The 11,071-nt window shown below is 36.0% G+C and overlaps 1 protein-coding gene across 4 annotated transcripts in view; it reads right to left on the bottom strand.

Annotated features, from left to right (window-relative positions):
- The window catches only part of SOS1 (SOS Ras/Rac guanine nucleotide exchange factor 1), a 173,481-nt gene that overhangs the window by 34,237 nt on the left and 128,173 nt on the right, over positions 1-11,071 (bottom strand). For all 4 annotated transcript variants that reach the window (XM_023735711.1, XM_004369538.2, XM_012556736.2 and 1 more), the window contains 4 exons: positions 9,818-9,921; positions 8,419-8,641; positions 6,914-7,033; positions 1,670-1,832 (listed from right to left, as the gene is read on the bottom strand). In XM_023735711.1, the coding sequence (XP_023591479.1) occupies positions 1,670-1,832; positions 6,914-7,033; positions 8,419-8,641; positions 9,818-9,921 (610 nt within the window). The remainder of the gene's footprint in view (positions 1-1,669; positions 1,833-6,913; positions 7,034-8,418; positions 8,642-9,817; positions 9,922-11,071) is intronic.

Here is an 11,071-nt window from a genome sequence, read left to right as displayed (position 1 = left end):
TCTAAAACAAAAAGACAAATAATCCAATTAAAACTTAGGAAAAGGAAATGAACAGACACTTCACCAAAGAAGACATTCAAGCAGCTAACAGACACATGAGGAAATGCTCGTGATCACTAGCCACTAGAGAAATGCAAATCAAAACCACAATGAGATACCATCTCACCTGGCATTACTGGCACAAATCAAAAAAACAGAAAATAATAAATGTTGGAGAGGTTGTAGGAAGACTGGAACCCTTATGCATTGCTGGTGGGAATGCAAAATGGTACAACCATTTTGGAAAACGATATGGTGCTTCCTTGGAAAGCTAGAAATAGAAATACCAAATGATCCAGCAATCCCACTCCTAGCAATATAGCCTAGAGAAATAAGATCTGTCACACGAATAGACATATGCACACCGTGTTCTTTGCAGCACAGTTTACAATAGCAAAAAGATAGAAACAACCTAGATGTCCATCAACAGATGAATGGATAAACAAACAATGGTACATACACAAAATGGAGTACTACGAATGATAAAGACAATGATGAATCTGTGAAGCATCTCACAACATGGATGAATCTGGAGGGCATTATGTTGAGTGAAAAAAGTCAAACACAAAAGGACAAATATTGTATGAGACCACTACTATAAAAACTCATGAAAAGGTTTACACACAAAGAGAAATAATCTTTGATGGTTACGAGGGAGGGGAGGGATGGGGATGGAAAAACACTAGACGATAGATAAGTGGTAACTTTGGTGAAGGGTAAGACAGTACACAATATGCGGAAGCCAGCACAACTTGTTCAGGGTAAGGTCATGGAAGCTCCATGGACCCAAACTCCCTGAGGGATCAAATTATTGGGCTGAGGGCTGTGGGGACCATGGTCTCAGGGAACATCAAGCTCAACTGGCATAACACAGTTCATTAAGAAAATGTTCTACATTTTACTTTGGTGAGTAGCATCTGGGGTCTTCAAAGCCTGTGAGTGGCCATCTAAGATATTCCACTGGTCTCACCCCTTCAGGAGCAAGGGAAAATGAAGAAAACTGAAGACACAAGGGAAAAAGATTAGTCCGAAGGACTAACAGACCACAATTACCATGGCTTCCACCAGACATAATCTACTACAACTAGATGGTGCCCAGTTACCACCACTGACTGCTCTGACAGGAATCAAAGTAGAGGGTTCCAGACAGAGCTGGAGAAAAACGCAGAACAAAAGTGTAACTCAAAAAAAGACTAGACTTACTGGTCTGACGGAAACTGGAAAAACCCCAAAGTATGGCCCCTGGACACCCTTTTAGCTCAGTAATGAAGTCACTTCAGAGGTTCACCTTTTAGCCAAAGATTAGACAGGCCCATAAAACAAAACGAGACTAAAGGGGCACATCAGCCCAGGGAAAACAACTACAAGGCAGGAAGGAACAGGAAAGCTGGTAATAGGGAACCGAAGGTCAAGAAGGGAGAGTACTGACATGTCATGGGGTTGTTAACCAATGTCATAAAACAGTATATGTACTAACTGTTTAATGAGATGCTAGTTTGTTCTGTAAATTTTCATCTAAATTTAAAAAAAAAAAAACCAACCAAGAAAAATTAATGAATCTAACTGTTAAAATCCTGATTGTTAGAATAGGGAATGGAAGTTCATTTAAAAAACATATGTACAAACTTACCTCAAATGTGTGGTCTAGTCTGTAAACAGGTGATGAGTTCATAGCACTAACAACCTCAAGAACACCATTGAAGTTATTCAGCTCTTGAAAGACTTGTAGAATCTCAATTATTCGACTCACCACTGCTACTCTTTCTTCCAAGTTTTCAGTTTCCACGATACATCTGGAAATCAAAACCACAAATTGAATTAAAAATTCTGGAGGTTTTCCAAGAAAGCTAAGATTTAATGAATTTAGTAAACAAAATAATATAGACTGGGGGTGGTTGGCTATACTTTAATTATATAGAATATATACTCAGAGTGATAGACAGGAGGCTATCAGAAGATATGGAAGCTCTCCAATCAGATATGTTGCTCTTCACTGTATTTTCCAGACTGGTGCAATCTGTCAAAACATTTCCTTACTATATTTGGTGCATCCTCTTTTAGCATTAGAATTAACCGATGGGACTAGTATCTTGTTGAATGTATGCATGCCTTTGGGCTGTGGATGTGTTCTAAAGGAAATTTATTCTACAAATAAAAAATTCTGTCACCCCTTATTCATCTAATTGCAAAATTTTAGTGATAACCTTTAATTTCTCTGATATATAGAAATAATTGCCTACATTTTAAGGAACAGTTCTGAAGCAGTGTAATGTTTAAAAAGGCAAATGAAAACAAAAGCACTTTATAGTTAAATACCAAGGAATGCTTGAAAAGATGTGTGTATCCCAGTAACTACCAAAAGGAAGTGTGTTATGCTAAAAAAAAAAAAGGAGAAAAAAGAAAATTCTTTATTGAGCATTTACTCTCTATTTCTAGCATGAGATAATTTTTTATTTCCTAATCATTTCTCAATAAAAGAAAAAAAAAATTTAAAAGTTGGTTTGCAATAATGTAATATTAGTTTACAATCTAGAAGGAAAAAACTAATACATAAGTGGAAAAACTAAATATAAATCAATATTTAACATTTTAAAAAACGTAACAGGCTATATTATTTTCTAATGAGACTGAACTGGTATTAAGAAAAAACCATTTCATCTGAACTAGCAGAATAAATTTACCTTATTATCAAGTAAACATAACATGTTTACATGTTTAAAGCATTAGCTAGATCTCTACAAATTTATCATATTCTGGCTAATTAGTTAGTTGGACATTAAAAACAGATGTAATATAATTTATTCACATATTTTATTACACTATTTCAACTGTTATTAAGTAGGTATGCAAACTGAGATCACCTCTGGAGCTTTTGTAAATCCAGACACCACCCTCAGATGCTCTCAGAACCTCTGGGGTGGGACTCTACATGTGATTTTTTAAAAAGCTCCACTACCACTACCATTTGCTGTCGAGTCGATTCCAACTCATGGAGCCCCTCATGTGTGTCAGAGCAGAATGGGCCTCCGTAGGGTTTTCAGCGGCTGATTTTTTGGAAATAGACTCCAAGGTACCTCGGGGTGGACTCGAACCTCCAACTTTTAGGCTAGGTGCTGATCACTATAACCATTTAGTGTGTGCTACCCAGAAAGTCCAAAAACTCCATTAAAAAAAAAAACAAAAAGCAAACCAAACCCACTGCCCTCAAGTCAATTCTGACTCATAGTGACCCTATAGGACAGAGAACTGTGCAATTGGGTTTCCAAGGAGCAGCTGGTGGATTTGAACTGCTGACCTTTTGGTTAGCAGCCAAACTCTTAATCACTACACCACCAGGGCTCCACAGGTGACCCTAATTCTAATGCACATCCATGGCTAAGAACCACTGTGGCAAATGAACAAAAACCTTTCACAATGGCCTTCCTCTCAGTAACCTATTAAAAAAGTAGGACAAGAATGAAAATGGTCTCTATGTCTTATCAGTTATGTTTCCTCTTTTTAGACCTACTTTTCACACATGGAGCCCTAGTGGCACAGTGGTTAAGAGCTCAGCTGCTAATCAAAAGGTCAGCAGTTCAAATCTCCCAGCCACTCCTTGGAAACCCTATGGGGCAGTTCTACTCTCCTATAGGGTCGCTATGAGTCGGAATCAACTCAACGGCAATGGGTTTTCACGTATCAATTTTAATTATGGTGCAACAAGGGCTTCCTCATATAGAAGGGTGGTTATTTGACTTGATAACAAAAAAATCAGAAAGCAACATTTTGGTTGGGTGGGGGGCAAATTCTAAATTGTTACTTTTTTGGAAGCTAAGAAATAATAACATAAACAGAAGAAGTGCTAACTTTCAGGAGATGACCCATAATGCTTATTTCTCTTTTGGAAGTACTTTCAGATCTTTATCCATATTCTAGTTCAGGTTCCAGTAATTCTCTTCTATCACTGGTCTCTTGTTCTAATAATCCCAGTATGATCTGTGGAAACCTCGTATGACCTTTATAAAATTAGGCAACTTTACTCAGAAAAAATATGGCCAGTATGCAAAACTCTACCCTCTGGCCCCAGCTATAAAACTGCATTGAGATTCTGGACCTCTGCCATGACAGCATGAGGAGCTTTGCTGACCTGCTCTCCAGTGAATCTGGTGAAAATTATTAAAAAAATAAAAAATAAAAAAATAAAACCTCTGAAAATGATCTTAAAAGCAAAGAGCAAATGAAGAAAACATTTATTCAAGAAAATCTACAAAAAATTTGTAAGATAAGGCAGTCTGTGGTATTTGAACCAAGACCACTCCCTTCTCCCCCCACCTACTCCATCAGCTCCTCAAGGCAGAGACTCTACTTCAGACTGCTGTAACCAAGACAAAAGGCTCCCAGCTCCCACTCGAATGGCCTTCTTCCCGGGAGGAGCAGGACTTCTGCATTTCTCATCATGTTCCCACAGCTGCTTGTTGTTGAGGCTAAGTCCTGATGGAGTGCAACCAAAAGGTGAAGTCTTCCTTCTTCTTCCCAACATCCACTTGTGTAACAGAGGCTCTACTTTGAACATGACACACTGAGAATACAGGGGTCCCCAGTAGTTCTTCCCTTGGCTCATGGGGCTCCATGAGAGGCAAACCAAGACAACCTCAGGCTGCTGCTCCATCCCCACCAATTGCACATTTCCTACAGCAGAGATGTTACTCAGACAGAAGGCTGCCATTCATCCTACCCCCAGCTCTAGAGCCCCAGCTCAAAGATACTGCCAGAGTGGAGAAGCAGGCCATAAAACAGATAGTGCCTAATCTCTTCCCAAAGAAATAAGACTTTGCAATAGAGTGTAGAGAAGTTTAAACCTAAGAGTGCTCAGAAACAGTGGAAGTTATGGTAAAAGGCAACTGGGAGAGATTCATGGATTTAATGAAGATACAGCCTAGACTAAAGGCCAGCTAGCTTGCAGGAGAGAACCAGGGAATAAGACAGCTGGGAGGGGCCCTCCTGGGGTCTGAACAAATACCAAACAGAGATGTCAGAAACTGTCCTTCAAGGGAGCCACAATTTGATTAGATACATTTGTGAGCAATTTATGTCCCCATGAGAGTTGTTGAAAACAACAAAGTAACAGAGTTAATGGAGATAAACAGCTGGGTGTGGTTAGGGAAAAAGTGGAAGAGAGTCCTACCAGTATCAATGTCATCCAGGGTGACTATGGACAGACTCAAAGTTGTGCCTCCCTAAGGAACAACATCAGAGGCTCAACACTTGAAAGGGCAGGGAGGAAGAATAGACTTTACTAAAATAATCCAGCCAGTCACTAAACAAACAAAAAGTAAGCAAATAAGCCCTGGGAGGACGAGACCAGTACCTAGAATTGCTACAATATATTATCTAAAATGTTCCATTTCCAATAAAAAATTATGAGGCGTGCAAAGAAACAGGAAAGTATGACCCATACACCAAAAAAAAAAAAAAAAAAAAAAAAACCACAACAGAAAATGCTTGTGAGAGCAACCAGATATCAGACTTAACAGAAAGATTTCAAAGTAGCCTTAAAAATATGTTCAGAGAAATAAGGGAAAGCATGATTAAAGAAGTAAAGGAAGGTATGACGACAATGTCTCATCAAACAGAGAATATCAATAAAGAGAAAGAAATTATAAAAAAGAACCAAATGGAAATTCTGGAGTTAAAGTAGTAACTGAAATAAATAATCCACTAAAGGGACTCACAGAAGATTTGAACTGGAAGAAGAATGAATTCATGAACTTTAAGACACATCAACAGACTTTATCTAAGCCTAAGAACTAAGAGGAAAAAATAATAAAGAGAGACTCAAGAGAAATGCTGGGTACTATTAAGTGCACTAACATACACATAACAGGAGTACCAGAAGGATAGAAAAGAAAAAGAAAGAAAAAATATTCAATGGAAGTACAGCTGAAAACGTCCAAAATTTATTGAAAAAAAAACAACAAGCTACATGTTCAAGACCTCAGTGAACTCCAAGTAGAATAAACACAAAGAAACCCACAAACATACACATCACAATAAAAATACTGAAAGCCAGAGAGAAGTAGAAAACGTTGAAAGCAGCAAAAGAAAAATGATGCACCCCTTAAAAGGGAACTATAATATGATTAACAGGTGATTTCTCAGTAGAAACAATGGAGGTCAGAAGGCAGTGGAATGACACTGAATGTGCTCAAAGAAAAAAATCATCAACGATGAATCCTATATCCAGCAACATTATTGTTCAAAAATGAAGGCAAAATAAAGATTTTCCCAGATAAATAAAAACTGAGAGAATTTGTTGTTAACAGATCTGCCTTCAGTAAATACTCGAGGAAGTTCTTCAGGCTGAAAAGCAAATGACCCCAGATGGTAATTTGAATTCACATGAAAAACAAAGAACCCCAGTAAAAGTAATTGGGTAATTATAAAAGACACTATAAATGCATTTTTTTTCTTTCTTCTCTTAACTGATTTTAAAAAAGCCAACTCTGAAAATATGTATATAATGTATTGTTGAGTTTGTAACATTACTAGATCTTATACATAAAAATAATATCATAAAAAGGGGGAAAATGGAACAAGTTATAAAGGAGTAATGTTTCTATATATTACTGGAATTAAGCTAGTATAAATCTAAAGTTGATACTGTTAAGGCGTATACTCTACAGCAATTATTTAAAAAAAAAAAAAACCCTCAAAAAATATAGTGAAAAAAATCATTAATGAAATTAAAATGCCACACTAGAAAATATTCACTCAATGCAAAAGAAAGTAGTAAAGGGGGAAGAGAGGAACAAAAAGATATGAGATGTAGAGAAATAAAATTTCACTGAAATTCATAACACAGCTGACTACTATGAAATATGTCAGGGATACTTACTTTTCAAACCACAGAGTGAGGTTAGTGGTGTGCCGGATCATTTTTAGAAGATTAGGAGAATTAATTTCTTTGTCTTCTTTTGTCCATACACTTCCAACTAATTCTGATGGCTGTACAGCTCTAAAATCATCAAGATATAATACTACATGATACTTTTCCCTCTAATATACTGTTTTATTAAGTAAATGGTAAATAAAAACTAAATTCCTATACAAACTTTCCTCTTACTTACACCAACAGAAAGATTTACGATATAATAAAAAAAACTACAATTATGCGTCTTTCTTTATAGATTTTTTAAAAAAAATTTTATGCATGTGCCTGTGTACTTTTACTATCACTTTATAGTGGCATTTTGCTTTGGGCAAGGCTGGGATTTCTTCATAATATGTTTTTTTAGCACTGATAAATATTACTTAACAAATAAAGGTGACAAAGTAGTTTGGGACAGTTATTTTAAATAATGATATAATAATCAGTCTATTCACTAGAATTCATAAATCTCTTCTTTTTTTTTTAATATAAAGGAAGGAGAAAACAACCCTACTATAAAAGGGTCTTGGAAAATAAAGTAGATTCTAACACTACAATTTTTAGGACTAGCGATAATCCTTGCTAAAAAGGTATCTATAAATTTAGCTTCTTTTCTCATTTAGTTATTAAAAACTAAACAATTTAGTTTAGAATTCTAAATCATCTCCATTTATAAATATCAGTTACATCAATGTAATAATTATATCAATCAAAGACAGCTTAAAAAACTAAAAAAGGCTATAACTGGCCATGACTTAAGTTCACAACTACAAAAATGATACTAGTTAAAAACCAGTTGCCTTTGAATCAATTCCAACTCATGGCAATGCCATGTGTGTCAGAGTAGAACTGTGAGTCTGTAGGGTTTTCAATGGCTGATTTTTCAGAAGTACATCAACAAGCTTTTCTTCTGAGGTGTCTCTGGATGCACTCAAACTTTCAAACCTTTTGGTTAGCAACCAAACAACCGTCTGCATTACTCCAGCACTCCACAACAACAGTAGCTAACGTTTATTAAGCCCTTAGTTTGTTCTAGGCAATGTGCTAAACACTTTACATATATTGACTATTTAAAACTTTCCAACAGCCCCAGAAGTAGGTACTGTTATTAGCCCCCATTTTACTCTTACGGAAACTCTACTCTTGAGAAGTAGAGGGTTAAAGGTTATACAAGGAGGTTAAAGTTGCCCAAGGATACCAAGCCAGCAACTGGTAAAGCCAGGATTTGAACCTAGCTTCACCAATGAGGGGTGATGGCAGAAAACAGAGAAGGTACAAATCCAGCCAAAGCAAGGGGGATCAAGGGAGTGAAAAAACAGGAACTGCCTTCTATATACCAGGCCTTATTCCTAGACATTTCATGTACTATTTCATTTATTTCTTATAACAACCTTGTAAGGAAGAAACCAATCTTTCATTTTAAAAATTTACTCCTTTGCAATGACTTTCAGCTTGAATGTAAAATTACATACCGGTAGAGATCTGATTCAAGTAAAGTGAGTTGTCGAGCAATTTCTATTGGATGTAATGTGAGCAGGTCAAAAGTCTCTGTATGCCCAGGTTTGCTTATATGCCACTCAATAGAGGGAGGTGAACTCTGAAATGTAATATTATGACCTGGTCCATTGTCTCTTGCAATTTTTTTCCTTTGGATTATTTTAGTGATGGATTCAACCCATTTCTTCATTGCTTTACCTGAAATACATTACATTTTAAATAACATTTAAATACTTTTTAGTCAATATTTTATTTTTTAAAAATGGTTTAGAATTATACTAGTGATACCTGAATATATCTTTGCTATAAAAAGTTCAAATGATCAAAATAAAAAGTGAAAGGTCCCCTTTATAGTTTCTCTGTTGCCTATCCCAATCTCATTTATCATGGTTAACCACTGTTAACAGTATGTTATGTATTCTTCCAGATCCTTCTAAATAAGGTTAGAAAGTAATTTATTTGTAGGAATTTTTCAACGTTATTATTCTGAACTTCAGTTACATATATTATTCTATAATCCTCAAAAAAAAAAAAAAAAAGGTTTATCTTACAAAACAGAGGATTTATTAAGGACAAATTATACATATTCACTATTAATCTAATTAATATTGCATTTTATAAACCAAACAGTGCCAGAAGACTGATTTCTTCATTCTAGTGTGAGTTTTTCATGTGATTGTTTTGTACTGCTCATGGAAATACTATTATTTAACACTTCTATTTTCTGACTCTCATTGAGAGTGTACAATGGAAAACAAGCTTGTCTAAGATATTCTTAGACATACAGAATCCTAGAATCTTAAAACCAGAAGGGAAGCCTTGGAGATTACCAAGCCTAGTTCCTCAAAGTTATGGAGGAGAAAACTGAAATCTAAAGAATCCAAGTGATTTTGCCCAAAGTCACAGATTTGGTTAGTGGCAGTATTAGAAAAAGAACTCTGGTTTCTCGACTCTCCATTTGGTATCCTTTCCACTATGCTCTGCTGCCTTTCTGACATATGCACTATTCACCTAATTGTGGCCCAGGCAACCCCCATCAGTGGTGTTATAATGACACAACAGCTCCCAATTGCCCTCTGGTATACATCCTTTCAGATAAGTGGAGAGATAAGCTTAAATGGAGATGAATTAACTCTAAAATAATCAGTAAGTTGATTCACTAAATGAAAATAAATTGGGTTAACAGGGTGATTATTAAGCAATCTGTAGGTCAAAAATGTTGCTTAATGAAATTTTTTAACTTTTTCAAATGGTTATGCTATAGCACTATTACAAACACCTCTTTACAATACTGAGCAGTAATGACATCAATTGATAGTCACCATCCTGGCACTTTTACTACATTGAAAACTAGACATTTATAAAAACTCATACCTCTTACTGTTCCAATAAATTCTTCCATTCGCTGCAAAAGATCTGCATCTCTTTCAAAATCATAGAAGTGGTGCTCGACCCAGTGCCGACATACATTTAATACTCTGTGGCATTAACACAAAAAGAATGGCTGAATTATGTGGGAACTCAAGCATAAACATTTATCACAATGAAAGTATAAATAAAAACAGAGTAATTCTTTCCAAATGAAATAACCTTATCAGTGGCTTAGCACTTTCTAAATTCTGTGTTAATTAAAATTTATACCATTAATTTCAGGAGCCCTGGTGGCACAGTGGTAAAATACTCGGCCACTAACCAAAAGGTCAGCGGTTTGAACTCACCAGCCGCTCCATGGGAGAAAGATGTGGCAGTCTGCTTCCGTAAAGATTCACAACCTTGGAATATAATGCAATCTCAATCCAAATACCAACAGCATTCTTTAATGAGATGGAAAAACTAATCACAAACTTTATGGAAAGAAAAGAGGCCACGAATAAGTAAAGTATTATTGAAGAAGAAAAACAAAGTAGGAGGCCTCACACTTCCTGATCTCAGGATCTACTACACAACCGCAATAGTCAAAAGCCTGGTACTGGTACAACGACAGATACACAGACCAATGGAACAGAACTGAGAACCCAGAAGTAAATCCATCCACCTATGGACAGCTGATCTTCAACAAAGGGCCGAAGTCCATTAAATGGGGAAGAGACAGTCTCTTTAATAAATGTGCTGGGAAAACTGGATATGTTATCTGTAGAAAAACAGGACCCATACCTTACACCATATACAAAAACTAACTCAAAATGGATCAAAGACCTAAATATAAAACCTACAACGATACAGATCCTGGAAGATAAAATAGGGGCAACCATGGGCCTAAAACACGGCATAAACAGTATACAGACTGTAACTAAAAATGCACAAACAACAGAACATAAACTAGATGAATGAGACCTCTTGAAAATTAAACATTTATGCTCATCAAAAGACTTCGCCAAAAGAGTAAAGGAGAACCTACGGACTGGGAAAAAAATTTTGGCTATGACATATCTGGCAAGGGATTAATTTCTAAAATTTATAGAAAACTTCAACACCTCAACAACAAAGAGACAAATAATCCAATTAAAAAATGGGGAAAGGGTATGAACAGACACTTTCCAAAGAAGACACTCAAATGGCTAACAAACACATGAAGAAATGTTCATAATCATTAGCCATTAGACAGATGCAAATTAAAACTACAATGAA

The sequence above is a fragment of the Trichechus manatus genome, unplaced genomic scaffold (assembly GCF_000243295.1).
Source record: "Trichechus manatus latirostris isolate Lorelei unplaced genomic scaffold, TriManLat1.0 scaffold00005, whole genome shotgun sequence".
Classification (NCBI taxonomy): domain Eukaryota; kingdom Metazoa; phylum Chordata; class Mammalia; order Sirenia; family Trichechidae; genus Trichechus; species Trichechus manatus.
Note: the sequence above shows the minus strand (reverse complement) of the source record. Positions and strands in the feature narration are given on the sequence as shown.